This window comes from Artibeus jamaicensis, unplaced genomic scaffold (assembly GCF_021234435.1).
Source record: "Artibeus jamaicensis isolate MK-2021 breed Jamaican fruit bat unplaced genomic scaffold, CSHL_Jam_final contig_452, whole genome shotgun sequence".
Classification (NCBI taxonomy): domain Eukaryota; kingdom Metazoa; phylum Chordata; class Mammalia; order Chiroptera; family Phyllostomidae; genus Artibeus; species Artibeus jamaicensis.
This window is the reverse complement of record NW_026521837.1, coordinates 3,405,973-3,428,596: the sequence shown is the minus strand read 5'-3', so window position 1 is coordinate 3,428,596 and position 22,624 is coordinate 3,405,973. Positions and strand designations below refer to the sequence as shown.

Here is a 22,624-nt window from a genome sequence, read left to right as displayed (position 1 = left end):
GGGTGAGAAGAGGGAAAGAAAAATGACGAGAAAGTAATATTTGATTAACTATTTGTTATGTGCCAACAGTGAGCTGAGCACACAAAATATAATGGTGAATGAAATAGGTTAAATTTTTTAAAAAATTATTACATTTACAATATAAAACCCTGTGATAGATGTGAGCAAGATAGTTAATAATGGATATCTGAATGCAGGTGTTTACTTTCAATAGGCAGTCTCCTCCGAGGAGAAAACATTTAAATTGATATTTGAATGAAAAGAAATTACCAGGAAAATACAACCTCAGAAAAACATCTAAAAATAGGGGCAAGGGCATAAAGACAGAGTCCAACAGGCATAAGAAGTCTTATATCTTAAAAATATGGAGGCTTTCATGAACTACAAGGCAAGTCACTGTGGCTTGAGGCTGGTAGATAAAGGGCTATTAGGGTGGGAATGGGATCATGCAGGCCTGTGAAGTTGTACATGGAGTTTAGATGTTAAGCTAAGTTTCATAGAAAGCTGTTAAAGTTTTTTATAGCTGATGACTTGGTTTAGCTTCTTTTAAAATGATCTTCTGGAATTTTGGAGGAAAACAGAATCCAGAAATCTGGGAAAGAGATGAAATGACCTAGATAAGAAGAGATGGATGTGGAGAGAAGAGGATAGAGTGGAAATATGTTTTGGAAGTATAATCGGCGTGGCAGGCTGATGGACTAGTTGTTGAGGATGATGAAGAGAGGGGATTCAAGGATCATGCCCTGAGTTATGAAAAGTCTGAGTTGTTGTTTTTTTTAAATTTAATTTAATGCATATTGGCAACCTGAAAAAAGAATACTGGAAGAGGTCTGAGCAGACTCACATTATCAAGGCCCAGGGTCAGGGGAGATAGGAGGAAAGCATGTAGGCAAGAGGAGAGCCAGGTGGGGAGCACAGGCAGTTCTGGCCTGCAGCTAGAAAAGGGTCAGTAGCTGCATGAAGAACAGTAGTCAATAAAACAAGCCAGGTGAGGCACAGTCTCTAAACGCTCCTTTTATTTTTAAGGCTCTAACAACATCAAAAGGCAATCCATGGTGATCCCAGACTAGGGCTCACGCATCCTGCCTGGGGCTAAAATAGAAAGCAGGCAGCAGAGGAGAGAATTATTGAAAATGAAAGAATGAGGCTTTTTAAGAAACATGCTTGGTCTTGTGCTATCTGCAGTTGACTCAACCAGAGGAAGAAAACCTTACAGCTTAAAAAATAAAAACAGTGCCAAGACAAGCTATGTGGGGAAAATACTCTTTTCAACACATGGTGCTAGAACAACTAGATGTTCACATGCAAAAAATGTTGGACCTCTTCCTTACACCATACACACAAAAAAAATAACTCAAAATGAATCACAGACCTAAATGTAAGAGCTCAACTATAACGCTCTTAGAAGAAAACATGAAGATAAAACTTTAAGATCTTGATTTAGGAAAGTCTTTTTATACATGACAAAGAAGTGACCAAAAACTAGATAAATTGAACCTCATTAAAACTAAAAAATTTTGTGCTCCAAAGACACCATAAAACAAGAAAGTAAAAGGACAATCCATGGAATGGGAAAAAATATTTTCAAATCATATATCTGGTAATAGGACCTATATCTAGACCACATAAGGAATACTTAGAAGTCAACAATAAAAAAATAAATAGGCAAAAGATTTGAACAGGTGTTTTTGAAAAGTATATATATAAATTTCCAAAGCACATGAAAAAATACTCGATATCATTAGCCATTAGGAAAATGAAAATCAACAATAACATCACTTCTAACCCACTAGGATGGCTAATAATAAAATAAAGATAATAACAAGCATTAGAGAGTATATGGAGAAGTTGAGACCACCAAATATTGATGATGGGAATGTAAAATAATGCACTCGCTTTGGAAAATAGTTTTGCAATTTCCTAAAATGGTAAACATAAAGTTACAACATGACCTAGTAAGTCCACTTCTAGGTAAATACTCAAAAGATTTGAATATATGTGTCCACACAAATACTTGTACATATATGCTCATTGCAGCATTATTTACAATAGTCAAAAAGTAAGAAAAAACCAAAAAATTTTCAACAACAGAATAAGGAATAAATAAAAGTATATGACCATAAATGGAACTTTATTCATCAAAAAAGCAAATGAATACACAATAAACACTACAACATAGATAAACTTTGAAAACTTGATTAAAAGAAGATAGATGTAAAGACTACATATTGCATAATTCAATTTATATAAAATATTCAGAATAGGTGAATCTATATAGATAGAAGGTAAATTAAAGGTTATCTAATGTTTGGGGCTTGAGATAAAAAGGTAGTGACTGCTAATGGGTATGAGGTTTCTCTCTTGGAGCAATGAACATGTTCCAAAGTTGACTGTAGTTATGGTTGCACAACTCTGTGAGTATGTTAAAGATTATTGAGTTGTACATTTCAAATGGGTAAATTATATATGAATACAATTGTTAAAAAATAAAATCAAACATTTTCTGACAGAACAGTTCAGATAGTAGAAGTTAATAATATGTTTTCCTACACTGAAGTTAATGTAAAATAATAATTTGCCTTTTAAACAAGCTCTCAAATTTGTCACTTTACCCTAATTAGCTCACTATCAAGGCAGATATTTAAGAAATACATTTGGTCCTTATTTAACATCATCAATAGGTTCTGTTACTTTAAGCAAGATGATGTATAACAAAACCAGTTTTACCATAGGCAATGGGTATAAACAAGAGTTGAATTCCTACAGCATCTTTATCAATGTTGTAATGAAATGATATAAAATGAATCAGCATTATGCAAGGGCCTGCTCTGTTGTCCTCCATACTAAATTTTTCCAACAATAAACAGCTGTCTTAGCAAGATTACTCAACATTGCACTGTTGGGTAAACACAATCTCATCTTCCTTCCTTTCTTATTGTGTTTTAACTGCTTTTGTTCAGATTCTTAAGTAATTTTCCACCGAATTATTTACCATTTTATTTTATTACATACTTGTACATGGCTTTAACAAAGTATTGAAAAGACCGCCAAGTTTTTCCTGCCTCCCCTTTGACAACGAGCAGCACTATGACAACACACATATGTAGGGCTGATTAAGGAAGGCTGCCTACGTTTTTGCCTGCCTCGGGACACAGATGCAGCACTACAGTGCTGGCCACTCAATAGGAGTGCAGCAGTTAGGCCCACAGCCTCTACAATACATGGGTAGGACATAAGAGCAAAATGCAAACCAACTCAGACACTAGTGTTCAGAGTAAGCATTTTTCAAAATCGAGTACAATCATCAAACATTATTTTAACAAGAAAACATTCTGATGTCAAATATGAAAACAATTCCCTATCAAAATAATATCTAAAAATAACAGAAAACATTTGTTGACATGTAATTATAGTTACTTACAGATACTATGTTCCAGAGATCTAATAAAAATCTCACAACTATCTTTACTGAAGAACAAAATTTTAATTTCTCTGATCATTTTCTCATTCATTTAAAAAAAACATTTTATTTATTTATCTATAGAGAAGAAGGGAAGGAGAGAGGGAGAGAAATATCAATGTATGGTTGCCTCTCATAAGTCCCCTGATGGGAACTGGCCTGCAATCCAGGTATGTGCCCTGACTGGGAATCAAACCATGGTTGTTTGGTTTGCAGGCACGAGATCAACCCACTGAGTTACACCAGCCAGGACCATTTTCTCATTCTTATCTTACATAAACTAACTAAAAAAAAAAAAACAAAAACACTTGGATTTCAACTGTGTGTCACTCATTTACTAATTTTATGATTTTAGAAAGTACCTCAAACTTCTGATGCTAACTTTATCATGTGAAAAAAATTATATTTAACTCATGAGAGTAGAAAAATTAAGTAAAATAATTCATATAAATGGCCTAATATTACAGTTAGCACATACAGCCCATCAAACATTAGCTACTATAATGATTATTAAATTTTTATTACTATACTACCAAAATCAAGTGAATGAGAAAAGCAGTAGTCTTGATACTTAAACTTGAAAAATCAAAGAAGTCTAATACATTAGTATTTGAAAATGCGAAACAGCATAGAATCTTGACAACCCCCAACAATGGAAAGGAATTATATTAAAAGAGTCAGAATAAAATGTCCACAGTGAAAAGAAAGTTGATGGTTAACACTTAATAGCTTGGCTTCCATTCGTAAGACACTAATTCTCATAGTGTCTTATCAATGGTAGGAGTAAACTAACTTCCAAGTTGAGCCGGATCTCTAGTAAGCACAATGCATCTGATGCAGTTAACAGTTACAGTCATACCCTTTCAGTAAAACTTGAATCCTTAGGATTCCTTGACCAAATAAATGTTGAAAATTACTTTTAAATAGAACCTTAGAATTCACCTAGTAAAATTACATTTATATATTTAACAGCAAAAAGAAATCAAATGGGGAAATATAATTATTTTAAATTATATTTTATTGATTATGCTATTACATTTGTCCTGACTTTCCTCTTTTGCCCCCTCCACCCAGCACCCCCCACTCCCTCAGGCAATCCCCCCACCATTGCTCATGTCCATAGGTCATGTGTAAAAGTTCTTTAGCTACTCCAGTTCCTACACTGTACTTTACATCCCCATGGCTCTCCTATAACTACCAATTTGTACTTCTTAATCCCCTCACCTTTTCACCCATGTCCCCAAACCTTTCTACCATCTGGCAACCATCAAAATGTTCTTCCTATCCATAATTCTGTCCCTGTTATTATTTGCTTAGTATTTTTTTAATTCAATTTTTGACAGATATGTATTTTTGCCAGGTTACAAAAGTAACCTGAAGGTGAGTGTGAATTTTCAAATGCCATGGAAGTGAGAGCCTATAAGAGCTCCAAATTCAAATATCTATAAAAGAAACCTCCCAATTATTCTGAGGAGCAATAAGATGGCCACACTGCACTTTGAAAGGGATAGTGTTCTCAGCCACTAAGAACACACTGAGCCATTGTGCCTGGCCCTTTCCATGTCACTGACTCAGTGATCAGTCGACTGAGCGCACAACCAGACTGCTGCCTGCAGTTTCCCATTTACAATTAGCCCCATCACTTGTAGTTGTCATTTGTGCCCTTGATGCTTTATGTTCCAGACAACAATTAAAAGGCACTGCTGGCTGCTAGGAACCTAGTACAGAAGACATTCATCTCAAAGGAAGCAGAAATCAAATCTACTGGGGTTCACAGGTTAACAATAATGAACTGAGCAGGGTAAGTGGTACTAACATTTGGATGCCACCTCTTGACTGAGAAGAGGTGTTATATATGGCTCAGGTCTGGACTTTTAGAAGAAAGGAAACACAAATCCATAAAGAAATTCATGCTTTTTACACTGGCACACAGATCATTTCTCTCTCTGCCTATCTTTTTGTTTCCTACTGAGAGTCCTTTCATACAATCTGATTTTCACACATCACATCAACTAAAAAAGAAAATGATGGAGAATAATGTTACTAAGATAAATTAATGGATTTTAGCACATAGCAATAATGAGATGACCCTTAAAGAGAGATGAGTTGAGGATGTTAGGCCCCATATGATGGTAGACTACAGGGACTAATTTATACAAGTCACCATGCTCATGTGAGTGACACTAGTTTGCAGACATTCACATACAGTAATTCCTCATCTAGTAATTCCATGCTGTGAGAAAATGGATGCCACAGGGATTAGAGGATTTGCCTAAAGATATAGCAGGAGGAGAAATCCCATCTCCCCCACCTGCTAGCTCTGTAAGTACTGGACTGCTTCATAAATGGACTTTATCATTGTAACCCTGTATGTTGATTAGAACTCTGCCCCTAAGGGATATTCACTGGGATGAAAACCCACAGCTCCGTGAAGATAAAACTTGACATATAATATCTGGCTCATAGGTGATTTCTACTAAATGTGTGATGAACTAAACCAAGCCTTGAGTTTGAATTGAGTGAAGAAATTAGTGTAACACTGAAGGCTTCTAATTAAGTCTTCTACCCATTTCTAGATTTCACTGACTTCCTAGGTCTTCCTTTACTTTTTATTCTTCCTCTCTCCCTTCCTTCTTTATTTCCTTCCTTCAACAGTTATTAAATAGCTATGAGATACCTAGCAGTTTCTTATGTGCTAGAAATAAGCATGAGCAAAAGCAGAGTTCTAGCTCTCATGCAATTTACATTCTCGTGAGGAGACAAACAATTTATGTAAGAAAAATGCTGAGAAATGTAAGTTATAGGCCTTCAATAGTATATGTTAAGACAGACTGGGAGGGAGGATCAAGCACAGGTTTCTCTGAAGAAGTAATACCTGAGATACTAGGTGAGGGGTGAGTAGTAGTTATTTTATGAATCTTGAACTGAGGGGGGAGGAACCATTTAAAAAGGAAAGAATAGCAAAGGTAAAGATTCTATGGCTAGAGTAAAAGATAGCACACTTGAGAAACTGAAAGGAAGTTAGTGTGGATTGAATTCACAGAGCAAGAGGGAAGAATGAAACATATTGGGATAGTCTATGTAGGGGCCTATAGGTTGTGAAAAGATTTTTTAAATAGAAGGTGACAATCATATCGGAAAATAAAAAATATTGCATGGTATATGGGAACTCTGTATGTTTTGCACAATTTTTCTATAAACTAAAACTAAAAATAGTGTATATTAAAAATGTCAGTGGCTACAGTAAATGAGATAGAAGAGTGAGGGACAGAATCTTGTCTGAGAACAAGCTAGGAGAATACTACCCTAGCTCTAGTTCTCTAGGACAAAGAGGGCCCTCCAACATGAACAGATTAAAGAGGAGAAACAAGTAATTGTGACTGAGAACACCTGGGAAGTAAAGTAGGAAGAAAACCAGAAAACTGGTGTCCTTGAAGCCAAGGTAGAATGTGTATCAAGAAAGCTGATTAAATGTGTCAAATGGCCTGATTGGACAGTTATTGTAAGGACTGAAACTCAATAATTAGATTCAGTAAAATCAAAGGCCATCAATGACATAAATAAGGAAAATTCTGGTGGAGTAAGATAGGAACAAAAATAGATTGAGGCATAAACAAGAATTGGAGAGGACGTATATAGAATACAGGGCAGTTTTGTTGCAAAAAGACACAATACATATGAGGTAATAAATAGTGGGAGAAGTGTGGTCAAGAGATGATTTTTTTGAATCAAAGTGTAATAGGGTACAGAGCGAGAGTCCACTGAAAAATAGGAGAATAGCCCCCACAACCTTTGATTGAGGGAAGTGGGGGAGTGGATGGTACTGTGTTTAAGATACATTGCATAACAACAGCAAGTTAATAGCCAGGACTTCCTGGAGGGAAGAGGGCTGCCACCCAGGGCAAATTGGGAACTGACTGTGAAAATGCTCAGGGACTTGAGACAGAGGCAAGTGGTAAATGCCCACCCTGAATGTTCATGCATTGCTGGAAACTTTTGCCCTGACTAAAGATGGCAGCCAAAAGAAGGTAAAAGACATGGGGGGACTTGAAAAAATGACGGACACTAACACATCATTGGAGGGGATAAATATGAGATCATGCAGGCAGTCATAGGCTGCATATTTAAATGAGGGCAGACTAAAAGAGAAGAGGAGAGGCAGCTATGGGTCTAGAGTAAGAAGAGGAGGTGTAAAAGCCAGAAGTCTAGTGAGCTGCCAGAGCTGGTGGTGTGGCAGGGGACCTGACCAGCCACCCAGATTTGTGAGAGATTCTTGGACCTGATTTGTGACTGGGAATGCTGAGCTGTAGACTTCCGCTTTTTGGAAAGATAGTACCTCTGCCTGGCATATTCTGAAACTGGCCTGGTTTGAAGAAGGGAGGTAGGATCGTGAGTTTTGGGGTTGTTTTTAAAGGGAGAAGAACTTAGCGGCAGAAATCTGCCAGATGTTCCAAATCAGTATATCCTTTAAATAAACAACCCCTTTCCTTTTTCACCAAACCCTTGCACTGGGAATCACACTTCTTGACTGAAGGCAATTGAACCCCACAGCTGTTCCAAAACAGCATTGGTAGGGTTCTGCAACAACATGAATAATACTAATAACTAATAATACTAATAATGATAACAGCATGACTGTACACTCATATTTTTTAAATTTTAGTATGTATGAGGTTAATTTTTTTAAATAAAAATGCCAGTTCCCAGGATACTCTTGTAAGCCTATGTGAATTATCCAATATAGAAGACAAAACTAAATAACAATATGGAAACAATACAAACAATAGATTATAGCTCCTGAAAAGGTAGGAGTGGATGGAATTCAAAAAATATGAAGAACTGGACTTAGGAAGGGGAAGGGATCACTGCTCTGCTACAATAGAAGGGAAAAGCAAAAGGCCAAATGTCACATGTAAGTAGTTTTGTAATTTGGTATCAGGAAATCAAGTAATTTCCACAAAATTAAGTTGGCAGTAGGTTATCTGTAGAAGATAAAGGTTGATCAAAAATAAAATATGAAATAAATCAACTATCCAAATAATTGATTTGCATCAGTATATCCACATCAAAATGAGTTATTTGTCTTTCAGTCAAAGAACCCATTGTGACAAATCACAGCCCCTAGATTAGAGCCAAAAAGCCCCCTGGCACAGTTCTGCCATTATCTCCCCTGTGATTCCTGTAAGCAAGTGACACATCAGAAATAATGAGTCATGAGAAAGACAATGTAATTGGTGGTGGACAACTGAACTCTATATTATGTCATGCCCCTGCACTAATCATTTCCTAAAGCCTTAATTGCCTGCATTGATATTCCTTGCTCTTCTACACTCTAAATAACAAGCTGGTAATTCAAATATAGAAGGCTTGGGCAACTGGATAAGATGTACCAAAGGCTCCCTTTGGCTCTCTCCCCCTGACTAAACATCACAGTTGTATTTAATGCAAGAGTATGTGACTTTTAGAAAAGAGTTTTTCCCAATAAAAATTAGTCTGAACTTAAATGAAAAATCCAAAGATAATGACACAAAGCCAGATGTCTAGTGTCTAGTCTATTGCTTTTAAGCAAAGTGTTAGAAACAAACAAAACAACAAAAACAAAGCTAGAAACAAAATTAAGGAGATATTTAAATCCAAGAACAGGATTTAATTTGTGGAAGAAAGTAGAATATATATAAAATCACACAGACACAACAGTATGGTGATAGCCAGAGGGAAAGAGGGTGAGGGGAAGTGGAGGTGGGCAAAGGGGGAATGAACAGGGTTGGAAAGGAATTTGACTTTGGGAGAAGGGCACAGGATACAGTGTACAGATGATGATTTGTTGACTTGTACAGTTGAAACATGTATGGTTCTGTTGACCAATACCACCCCAGTAAAATCAATAAAAATAATATATTTTTTCTTTGTGCATCCTCCATTTCTATTTCACATGCTTTTAGTTAATACTTTGCTTCCTAAATCACTCACATTTTCCAACATTTATGAAAGGATCAAGTGGAATTCTGGATTGTGGCTTACTGTATAAACAGAAAAGTCACCCTCTTTCTTTGAAGAGTAGAATGGGGTTTTAAGTTGTCAGTAGTCAACATGAAGCAGGGTTTGCCTCATACAAATAAAGAGAAGCCTATGGAAGAACAGTGAAGTCTCATCTCCTTTTTCATGCTGTTAGGGTCTGAGTTGTGTTTCCTCAAAATATGTACGTTGAAGTCCTAACTCCTAGTACGGCAAACCCTGGCTATATTTGGAGGTAGAGACTTTAGACACCCCATCTAATTTCAGTTAAGATAAAATGAGGTCAGTAGGTTAGGCCCTAATCCAATCTAAGCTAGTGCCCTTATACAAAGGAGAAATTAGGATACAAATGGGCGCAGAAGGAAGACCACGTGAAGACACAGGGAGAACATGGCCATGTACAAGGAAAGAAAAGAGGGCTTCAATAAAAACAACTCTGCTGACACCTTGACCTTGGACTTTTAGCCTCCAGACTGTGAGAAAACACATTTCTGTTGTTTAAGCCACACAGTCTGTGGTTCTTTGTTGTAGCATCCCTAGCAAACTAACAAACACTCTTCCTACCCACCCCTCTTTGTCCCAGACACATAAAATGTAAAATAGTGCCAGTCAAGTAGGAGTTCAGGGAAAAATCTTCTGTATGGGACCAAAGGATCCTTAAACCAGTACCACTCCATGATAAGGTCTAGTGACTGTCCTCTAATGTTGGTGAGACCTATTAGACCCATAGCTGGTTTGATGCAATTTGAATGTAATATGGAAGTCTGAATTTGGCTCTGTTACTCTGATGTTTGAAATATAAGCATTGGTTAGTATTTAGCTGTATATTTTCAGCTTAATTTTCAAAATTAACTGACTGCCAGTGTGAGGTGGCCTCATGTCTAAATGTTGCCCTATTCCCTGGGACTCAGGGTTCCTCTGAGTTGTTTCTGTAACAGGAATAACCAAGTGGCCACTTCTCCAGGACATCCCAGATCAGCAGGACACACATATGAATCACATCACATGTCCTTGGTCCATCCCCCATGTTACCGCATTAGTATCTCCTCTAGTCTCAGAACTTCCTTCATGTCTTTGCCAATATTTTTTAGCCTGTAATTAATTTGTAACATGATCATCCACTAATCAAAATCCTGTAGTTCCTTTAAATTCTCAACTCACGGACTCTGGAAAGACTTCCTTGATTATTCTAGTCCACATTGAACTTTTGCTTCCAAAATTTCCCTGCATTTATAATCCCATCTAAGACAACTTAGTATCCAGCTCTTACTTATACATGGCACTATTTAAGCCATTGTTCACAAATGTTGCTACTTTTCACTAAGATTTACACAAGCAGAGAAAGTCCTACACTTGTCTCTTTACATCTTCAACACTTGTCTTCAATACAACCTTAAGAGGGAGGAGGTATTATTACTTGATATTCACTAAGAGGAAACTGTGGTTTAGAGCACCTAGCAACTAGCTCCAGTGGTGGAGCTGGGATTTGACCTAGTCCCATCTAACAGAGAGACCTCATACCCCTCTCTTCTTCCTTAATTGGCCTCCTGAGTGGCCCCTGAAGCTTTCCTTTCTCACCAACTCTCAGTCTTCCTCCCTTTGGCATCTCTCCTTCCATGTTACTGTGAAACAGGGCAGTTATGGCTCTACGCTTCTGTCAAAGAGCAAATGATTTTGTATTTAGCAAAGCAACCATCAGTTTGTTCCTTGTGTTTGAGTACGTTTTTGTTTTGTTTTATTTGTCCATTTGGTTTGATTTTTTTTTTTTAGGCCAGGAAGTCCAAGAACCCCAAAGACAAATTTCTGGGTTGCAGATGGTCCTTGGGGTTTTACTTTTTGAAACACTCAGGAGCACTTCAGCTCATTTTTTTTGTTACAAAAGAAAAGACCAATGGAAAAGGCTTCCCTGGTTCCCTGTGTGTGGGCCTAGGACCCAGTGGTCTGCCAGTCACCCCCTCACTGCAAGCTTCTTTCCCACTGCTAATGACAGCGTGTGCCGCTCATGCACACTCACCCTCCTTCTTCTTCCCATGTCTTCTTTTCCCTGTGAAGCACATGCTTTCTCTCTTCATTCCCTTATTATTCTAACCCATTGGTCTTTGTCTCTGGCCATCGAATCATTCCAACACACACTTTCCCTAGCTAAGATACAGCTCAAAGAAGTCCTACCACAGAAAAATAAGTTCCTGGAAAAACTTTTTTTCATAATAACAACTGCTGACATTTGCTTAGATTAGCACTTTACTGTCTATTTTCTTAGCCTAATTAGATTATAAAGCCCTTTCCTATTATTGGATAAAAAAGGTGAACACAGTTTCTAAACATATAACTATGCCATAATAAATAGTAGAGGAATCAAATTTACAGCAAATAACTTGCCAATAAACAGCTTCTGTCACCAAATACTAAAAGATACTGTTGGTTTTAGTAGGAATGAAAGATAAGGAAATGCAGACTACTTTTTAAGGAATGTAGTCCAAATTAATGAAGTTCTCTAGTCTCTTGTCTCCTAAAGCAGTGGTCCCCAACCTCTTTGGCACCAGGAACCAGTTTTGTGGAAGAAAATTTTTCCACAGACCAAGTGAGGGAGGATGGTTTCAGGATGATTCAATTACATTACATTCAAGCTCACCTCCTGTGTGGCCTGGTCTCTAACAGGCCAGGACCAGTACCATCCACAGCCCAAATGTTAAGGACCCTTGTCCTAAATAATTGGGGGAAAAAAGCTACAATCAAGTAAATGATTCAGAGTGCAAGACACTTTTGATTTTGGCTAATCCAATACAATTATTACACAGATGATAAACTGAGTTCTAGTTTTCTCATTAATTCAACAGGCATGCATTGAACATATACTACATGACAGCCACTCTGCTGGATACTAGGGATAGAAGGTACTGCTTCTACTTAAAAGCTTTGAATTTAATGGGAAAGAAAGAAAATGAAAACAATTTTAAAAACATGAGTCTCAAGGGGAGTGAATGAAAGTGCAAAGGTCACTAACTTTTCAACCCTTAATTCATTTCATTTGTCATCCTTATTTCTCATTACTTTTGGATTTTTGGCCTCTGTTGTATCTAGATAAAAGCCTATCTATATTCTTAGTGGTACAAGAAACCTGTAGCATGCAGCAGTTTTGTGGGCTCAGAAGGGTATGAAACTTGGTTTTAGGATTTGTTAGAAATGTGAGTTTGTGTCACTGTTAGCAATGAGTGGGACGGTACTGTCACAAGAACAGTCATTGCTGAATGAGCCATGTAGAAAGCCTGACCTACAGTAGGGCAGCACCTGACACGGTTTCAGTCAACATTACTACAAATACTAAGGGGGTATTTTTCATATTCATGTTGCAAAAAATCTGATGCGATAAGGGATAGAGAGATATTAATAAACAAATTACCCCTCTGAGAAAACAAATTTGTTAGATTTACCAGGAAACAAAGTATTGTCATTTTCTGTAACATGCTTAGATCTTTAAGATATACACATTGTAAAAAGGAGAGCTTCGAAAATACTTAAAGCTTATTTGATCTTGAAAAAGATGCTTCCATCGCAGAATATTTATGAATGTCTCCATAAATGATTCAGAGTGCAAGACATTTTTTGATTTTGGCTAATCCAATACAATGCAATGAATTTGTGTACACTGAACAAAGCCTGGGAAATGGTTTTCATGCTAGGCACACCCAATATCCTATTAATGGTATGCATTTCTTAAAAAGCCATATAACAGATTTTACCTCTGGTCAGGATCTAGAGTTCTAAGTGAGCGAACACAAGGTTTAAATAGAGAATTTCAGTTCAGTCACTAAAACTTTTTCGATTCCTCATGATTAATAAAAAAAGACATTATTCAGTGATGGAGCTTCTATATAAAGATGGTGGCAAACAGCTCTGGATCCTGATTTTGAGGCAGTCAGTGGGTAATGCCATGGCCTGGGGAGACAGGCTGTCTCGGAGTTCTAATTCCGGCTCCAGTGGCACCAGTGAGGATTAGTGATTTATATTATTATCTTCAGGCTCTTTTCATAGGTTTGCTTTTTTATCTAGCCACAAGGGTTGACAAGCTATGGCCCATGGGCCAAATGTAGTCCACTATCTATTTTTTTTACGTTTTTAAGTTATTAGAAAAGAGTCAAAAGAAGAATAATCCTTTTTTAAAAAAAGTTTTATTTTTAGAGAGAGGGGAAGGGAGGGGAAAAGAGAGGGAGAGAAACACTGATGTGAGAGAGAAACATCGACAGGATGCTTCTCGGATGTGCTGACCAGGGACTCAACCCACAGCCCAGGCAGGTGCCCTGACCAGAATCAAACTGGTGAACTTTTGCTTTGTAGTACAAAGCCTAACCAACTGAGCCATAATGGTCAGAGCAAGAATATTTCTTTGTATTTGAAAATTATATAAAATCCAAATGTCAGTGCCCATTAATACAGTTTTATTGGAACACAGTCATACCCATTTGTTCATATTACAACAGAAAAGTTGAGTGATTGTAATAGAGACTTTATGGCCGATAAAGCCTAAAGCATTTACTCTCTGGTCTTTTCCAGAAAACATTTGCCAGCCCCTGGTCTAGCATGTCTAATGAGTGATAGAATGAAATGGGAACAGATCTACATGTTTACATGATGAGAGTGATCTAGATCTACAGTCAGCACTTCTTGTAAGAGTGATCATAAGATCACACTTGTAATCTGTTTATACATGACTAGAATGCCTTTTGGTTGACAAGGCATTAACCAGATTTTCAAGAGATTACAAATACCATGTGATTTCACTCAATGGTGAATCTAATGAACAAAGTGAACTAACAAGGAAAGTGGGGATAGACTCATAGATGGAAAGCAGACAACAGTTAGTTGGAGGCGGGGAGGTTAGGGGTTGGAGACATTGAGCAAAAAGGAAAATGGACTCATTGACTTGGATAAAAAGGTGGTGATTTCATGGGGAGGGGCATATAAAAGGACTAAATGGTAATGAAAAAAAATAAAGATTAAATAAAAAATAAATAAACAAAATATCCTTTAACCATTTTAGTAGTCTCTTTTAAATGTATATTTTAAGGCATTTTAAGTAGTGAGGGAAGTTTGAAAGAAAAATTCCAAATACATTTTTATATGGATGAATGCATAAAATATGTGTTTTCAATGCATTTATTTAACTCATATTCAGAACTACTTGTGTATCTATAACTACGTGTTCATACCATAAACAACTCCTACTCACATTCTCTAAATAATTTGCACATATTAACTAACAAAAGCAGAAAAGAAATTAAAAAAAAAAAAAAAACCACAAGCGCCAGGGCAGCCTACAGATGTAGGCAGACCAAAAAAAAAAAAAGAGAGAACTATCATAGTTGTCTTTGGATAACAAATATAATTGCATGGATTTTAAATTAGCTTTACTGACACAAAAGAGAAAGAATATAAGATAAAGAGATCGTTATAAAAGTAAGTGCCTTAGCAGCATATTTAACTAATGATCAAGAAAATTACTTTTATGTTAAAATACCCCACATTTTCATATAAAATAGGCACCACATTCTGGTTTATACTTTTAAATGATAGCACATTAAGATATCTAAGACTTTATTTGTTCATCATAGAAGGAGTTGCAGATACAGACATGAATGATAAACTTTCATTGCTGATGTCACATAATTATCTCAAAAACTCAAAAATTTGTTCAGCTTAGTATCTATAACATTTCTCAGGTGGCCTATTATATAGTGTGGTTGCACTGACCATCTAAGTAGATTCATTTTGGGAAATTAAAAATTTTTAATTTCCAGATCCATAAAATGTTCTATCCAGGAAGTTCTCTGGTAAATGTATGAAACAGGTCTGTAGAGTTATAATCATAGGACAAGAAGAAACAAAAAACAGAATTTGGGAAAGAAAAGTTAAAAACTGATTAATAATATAGCACATTAATAATATAGCATAAGTAATAAAAAAGTTGTCATGTTAGACATGTATGTATATAGATGGAATAAATAGAGCATTGGAACATAAGTAGCTAAACATAGAGAAAGAGATTGATAGATAGAGATAATAATAATAGAATATTAGTAGTCTTGGTGTCCAAATTTAAACTATAGTTGTTAAACTGTAGAACAAAATTGGGTTTCATGGAATCACTAAAGCCCCTAAAAATGTTTGCAATTTTGGTATGTATATGCACTTTTTAAAAAATCCATAATGCATTTATTGGATTATCAAGCACCCATGTTCTACAACTTTTCATTTAGTTTCTAAAAATTCTTCTGGAAAACAATTAGAATTAAAAAATTCATTGAAATTTATAGAAGTAATATGCAGCTGGCTGAGGTTATTGAACATAATTAGCATAGTCATGGCTAATGGTGGGGAAAATGACACCTTTGCTTTTTTGAAGGGCTTAATTTCATTTCTAGGCAGATGAAAATCACTTTAGATTACCGTTCAAAATTTGTCTTTTTTTCTTTGTTTCTACAGCTAATAATTCGCCCCTCATCTCATTTTCTTGTGTGTTCCTCTTTTCTTTCCTTGGGGGAAGGAAGACAATAAGAAAGTTCTAGTTCTTATTGATTTGGGGCATTGAGCCCCGATGGGGCTTTGAGAGTCTAGAATATTGATAATTACTTTTGAAACCTGTAATGGGTCTCTGCTTAGATAATATCTATGTGGCTCAGTGGACTGTTTGACAAGAGTGTGCTTGCTGCTAGCTAGACAGTGAGCAATAACTTAGCCAGTGTGTAAAAGCAAGTTGGTGAAAAAGCTGGGACTATTTCTGCAATGTGAGTTCTGTAAGGAAGAAAAGTAAACCCTAGTGTATTGGTTTTGTGCAGGGAAAAATTACAGGTGTATATTTCTCCTTTAGCATATTCACATGTAAATAAAGACACTGGAATCAAGTGTGTTTTTCTCCTTTTTCATAAAAGTATAGTTGTGGCTTTATGAACATGCATTCAAAAGTACTATAAGTGGGCATCTTTATTCAGTACTTATTTTAATAATAGGCGTAAACACAAAAATAGCTGCAAACAAATGAAAATGCCATTGTCACTTCAAGTGCCAAAACTCTCTTTCTCAGTGGATGAATAAAGAAGTGATAAAAGTATATTCATTTTAGCTAATAATCATAATAAAGTTCACATATTTTACAACTATGCATCAAATTCTATTATCTCTTATTTTAAATATATATGTGTGTGTATATATGTACACACACATACATACATATATGTAAAACTTCATTTTCTGGGAGCTTTACTTCTATAAAGGTAAATCAGTGATGCTGCACACACACAAATACACTCACCGCCTGGCTATTAGCTGTTTTACCTTGATAAAATTACTTCTCTGTGTCTCAGTTTCTTTTTCTGGGAATGGAAATAATAAAATAGGCTGCCTCACAGACGTTTAGTAAGAGTTAAGTAAAGTGATACCTATAAAGAGCCAGGACTCGCCTGGGATACAGAAAGCTAGCTACAGAGGCTGTCTCAGATACCCGACACTCTGTCCAAATCCCAGAAGTTGGTGCATTGACTGCTGATGGCCTTCGTGGAAACTGTCCTCCACTGCAACAGGAAACTACTTCACCCCAGTTTACTTGTTTCCTCTCCCCGCAGTCAGTGACTAGATGAGCTGATGCCAGGTAACAAGTTTGGTTTCTCACTTTAGAGCAACTCTGAGGGACAGCCCGGCTCTAGGGCTCCCATGGCATTAACTGAGACCTCAGGTGCCATGGCATTATGGGACACGTTGTCCTTCTGCCCCATCCAGCTTTCCTCACTTCCTCACAGACGACATATTCTCAGAGAGCACTCCCCAATAAACATTTGATCATAACTCTTCATCAGAATGTTTCCCAGAATCCAGGCTAAGATTATAGATAGCTATAGATTTAAAAAAAATTGTCTTCCCATTATTTTGGAATTTCTAAGATTTAAATATAAATTTTAAGAGTGCTAAAAACTCACATTCAAAGTTGAAAAACAACAACAACAAAAGTTGTGCCAAGCCGCTTCCCAGCAGGGTTTATAGAGAGAATACATTTCAGAGAAGAAACCCAAACCCCATTTTCCTGCCTCTGACTATTACAAGAGGAAGTTCAGAAAAGTGGAAGTACTGCTTAAAGACAACAGTTTTCAAGATAAACACTACTTTTTTTGGTGGGGGGTGGAAAGGACTTTCTCTCAACTGTCAGTGCAAGTCAAAAAAGCATGAGAGAGATGCTCATAAATTTTGAACTGTGCTAGAACTGTCAGCCACCATTACTGCAAGTTGAAGATTCATGTGAAGCCTGGCAAGCCACAGAAACTGCTGGATCTGAAGCTCAGGCACCATGGAGAAAGAGGCAAGGGGGCAGGTGGAGGAAAGCAGCAGCAGTGAAACAGCCTGCACTGCTCTTACTTGGCAGATACATGAGTGTCCTGGTCCCTGAATAAGCATAAAGAAAGCAGCTGGCCTTTGAACTCTTTTGTCAGAATCCCATACAAAAGGATCATGCCCAGGGTACAGATTCCTATCATGTGAAGTGCATTTCCAAATCTAGAGATAATTGGAAAATCCACAAATGTACTCCATGAGAGAGTCAGTATTTGGGGAGAAGTGTAATAGGCAATCAGTGTTAAGGGGCTATACTCTTGCAGAAGCTTCTGTGTAGGAAGATTACTTTCTTCCATCTTTCTCTTGTTCTCATTATCAAAGAGGAAGGCAGAGAAGTAGAAAAGAGAACGTGAGGTTTCCCACCACTTCAGCCACTAAAGCCACAGGGGTCTTTGCTGCACCCAGGGATGGAAAAATCCTACACAGCAGGAAGTAAGAGGTCAATGTGGCCAAGTTGGGAATAGTGATAGCTGACCCCCCCAAAAAAATTCATACGACTGAGATTCCTCCATAAACCTGGTAAATGTAGACACTTCAATAATATTTATTCAGCCCCTTGCATTATACTGCACTAGGTGTTAGGGATGTGGTGATGAGGGAGAAAGATGTGGTTCCTAACTGGGTTGAGAACATACTTCCTTGTCTCTCCATACCTATCTCTAGCTGTCTCTGAATCAATATTACTTTTTCTCCTTCTGACAGACTGTTTTTCTGAGAAAGTTAAGACATCATCATTCCATTAATTACTCTTTTAAATTTTTAAAACACCACAAGAAAACCTTCCTCAAAACACATTTTGAGAGAAGCAAAGAGACCATTTTCTTTCTTCCAGCACTATACATTAAAGATCTGCCAACATTCCTTTCCTCAACCACATTTCCCGAAAGCTTAGCACTTGGCCATGAAATTCATTCCAGTCTAAAATTTGGAATGTCAGACAGTGAAGTCTCCAAATTGCCTAGTTGGCTAACACCTCCATGTTGAATAACATGTAGAGAAATAGGGAAAAATGGAGCGAAATGCTTTAAATCATGGCAGTATTCAAGGAGACAATTTGTTTTATGAGATAGCAAGTATATAAGAATTTAATTCCAAGTTATGGTAGGTTTTTTTTTAGGTTTTTACAAAAGCTTTAAGCCTATTTAGAAATACCATAGAGAATAATAGGTAATATAGCCTGCCTCACAGATTTGTTTTAAGAACCCTCAATTCTATTGAAAAATCTTGTTTTTCTTCTTTGTACATGATTAATATTTAATATCACAGGGTATTTCATACTACTAAAGCAAAAACAACAAAGATATGGGAACTTTAAAAGGTAGAGTACATACGTGAATAAACTTTCTATATCTACATATGTGTACATATATGTACACAAATATGTACACATACACAGACACACACATACACAAATATGTATGTATATAGTACTAGAATATTTAGCAAAGGGCTTGCTGGAGGTTATTGTCAGTTTTGTTAGATATTATCATAGGCAGGTGGGATTAAAGTGTGTAATCCTATTCATTGCTATAGCTTGGGTAATTGGGCTTGAAGTCCTTGTCTATGAAGATGGAATAGTGTTGAACCTGTAAACATCATGCGCAGCATGGGTTTTCAGAAGTGGTGATTGAGGGAAGTCACAGAGAAAGCCATGCAGAATAAGTACATGTTATGAGGATATGCCATCAGGAAGGCCCGAAGAGGATTCTGTACAAGGCACTGACCACATTTCCACAATCTTTCCTGTCTTCTACACTTTTTGACAAATGAAAACACTCTTGCAACTTTGCAAATTCCCCAAGTCAAACAATTTCACAATTGGAAAGTTTAGACAATACTATCTTGTCATTTCCATTTGCAAAAATAAATCAAGTGTCAGCCTGTTCCTGAGTAATCCTGATTTTGAAAAATGGATTAAAATCATGTGATGCAGATCCCCATATTTTCAGACAAATACAGAAGCATTTGCCTGAAATTCTATCCTGATGTCAGGGGCAAAGCAATAAAAACCCAATGACCAAGATTAATGGAGCAGACACTGAATTCTCACTGTAGGCATCGTGATTTTCCAAATCCTTCTTCAAAGAAGCATATGACACAATTCTCTTGTCACTTCAGAGTTATAAAACCTAATTTAGAAGCTATACATATTGTATTAATGATTCAGGAAGCATCTTTGCACATGAGCTATGGGCTCATTTTTTTTTTGAAAGAACAGCCTTCAGATTCCATATAATGCAGTATTGAGCTTCTTAAACCTTGCTCATCAAAAACCTTTTTTTTTTCTATGCATTTCATGTGAAACACATGCCCTAGAACAGCAGTCTTGGAGGGGAAGTTTTGTGACTTCCTGAGCTGAAGACACAGCTGTCTCTAGAAGTCTTGACAATATCCATTTGTATTATATCAGAACCTCTACACTGAAAGATGAAATCTACCCAGTTAGTAGACTGAATGGGAAAGTAGACCTTTAGTATTGGAGATAAGGAGTCAAAGCTGTCAGTTTAATACCATGCTCATTTAAAAGCTAACAGGCACTAATGTTTGAGAATAAATAGGGGAAGAAATTTCCTTTACTGATACTTCAAAGACTTTGCAACATCTGGAATCTGGTTCCATATAGTATATTCCACTCAGAAGTAAGTATAAAAAGATTTTAATGGGGCAAACAAGATTCAGGTTTCTTACAATGTGTTCTCCCTCGGGGAAAACAAATAACACAATTCATCTGACTAACCTTTCTGCACTTCAGCTGCATTAATTAACCTTTAGTCATGGATTCCAAAGTGAGCCAGATGAACTCAGTGCTACAGCTGTTTTCATTGAGGGGAAAAATATGCTTTCACATTTTAGGTTCCTGGCATTTATAAATTTGGAGAAAATGTTTTGTTGACTGCCTTTGTGCCAGCATTATTGATATGTGTCACATATTAGTCACCCAAATAAATTCAAACTCACCTTAGGCTGTGATTCAACCAATATCAATATCACAACTGGGCCAGTCAGCCATCACTATCAAAAGCAAACCCCTAACTTTCTTTTTCTTCTATCAGGGATTAAGGAAGGGGTAAACAACTCATCAAAGAAGTAGATCATTGCCTTGAAGAAATTTTTGCTGGGTGAGTCAAAGATTTAAGTGGCAATCAGGTACTGAGAGAGGGTGGATGAAGATTACTAGAGAAAAGGAACAGATGGTGAAGAAGTTTAACTGCAGGGTCTGATAACTTGGCAGAGACATCCTCATCTCTGCAAGCCAAACATGTGCAAGTGGTTCCCTGGGAACAGAGTTGAGGTACAGAACTGTAACATGCTACCAGTTGTTGAAGAAGGTTTTTTTTGTTTTGTTTTTGTAGCAAAGGTTTCTTTATGATGTAATTTTGTGAGAAAACTATGACAGGTAATCAGCTGGACAATGCATTTTACCTGTAATACCTCACCAAAATGTCATATTATAAAAGCACTGTAAAATTATCTTTGTATCCAATAGTTTCAAAAATGTTCTGTAGTGACCTCTGGGGTATATGTACAATCGATAACCAATAACCATGCAGCCGTGTGTGTGTGTGTGTGTGTGTGTGTGTGTGTGTGTGTGTGTGTATTCACTTGTACCCTTGTACAGATCTGAGGTACACACCAAATTTGATACCTGCCTCCACAAATTAATGTTTTCAGCCATGACTCTAGAATAATAAAGACATTCTGACAAGTTTTCCTTTTTCCCAATATGGAACAGCAATAATGTGATCAATCCAGAAAATCATCTTACCCGGAACTACTTCGAAAAGGAATTTCCCTGGGCTCTCATCATTGCAGGGATGTTCAAGGACTTTATTTCCAGGCAGAAAAATAGTACCCTGTGAACACAAATGTGCAAAACATCAACATTATTAGATGGCAAACACTGAACATTATCATCATCACAGTCATTGTCAGTGAACATTCAAAGTGCATCTATAACCCGTGTATAGTAATATGTATCAGACTCATTTATATTCCTGACTAATCAAAATCTATGTAACAAAATCATATTCATTCAGCATTTAACAAATGTTTATTGACCATATATGTATAAGATGTACTAGGTGCTGTATTAGGTGCTGCATTCATTTTATTTATTTATTTATTTATTTATTTTGAGATCTAAAATTCTGCACTTTATTTATTCATTTTTAATTTTTTCATTGATTATGCTGTTACAGTTGTTCTATTCCCCCCTTCATTCCCCTCCACCTTACCCCCCATCCCCACCATTACCCCCCTTTAGTTTATGACTATGTGTCTCAAGTCCTTTAGATTCTATATTTCCCATGTTATTCTTGCCCCCCATCTATTTTCTATCTACTGTCTATGCTACTTATTTTCTGTACCTTCTCCCCCCTTCTCCTCCTCCCACTCCCCTGTTGCTAACCCTCCTTGAAATCTTCATTTCTATGTTTCCACTCCTGATCTAGCTGTCCTTTTAGTTTGCTTTCGTTTTAAGTGTGGTTGCTAATAACTGTGAGTTTGTTGTCCTTTTACTGTTCATGTTTCTTTAACTTCTTCTTCTTAGATAAGTCCCTTTAACATTTCATATAATAAGGCCTTGGTGATGATGAACTCCTTGAATTTGATCTTATCTGAGAAGCACTTTATCTGTCCTTCCATTCTAAATGAAAGTTTTGCTGAATAGAGCAATTTTGGTTGTAGGTCTTTGGATTGGCGAAACTAGTTGAAATGAATGGAATTGCACAGGACACCAATAGCAATGAAAAGGAAACTGGGACTCAAATCAAT

General features: G+C 36.7%; 1 protein-coding gene across 1 annotated transcript in view; it reads right to left on the bottom strand.

Annotated features, from left to right (window-relative positions):
- Window positions 1-22,624, bottom strand: part of ARHGAP24 (Rho GTPase activating protein 24) — a 513,936-nt gene that overhangs the window by 261,044 nt on the left and 230,268 nt on the right. Inside the window, exon 3 of the mRNA XM_053666367.1 lies at window positions 21,618-21,705. Coding sequence (XP_053522342.1) covers window positions 21,618-21,705 — 88 coding nt within the window. The remainder of the gene's footprint in view (window positions 1-21,617; window positions 21,706-22,624) is intronic.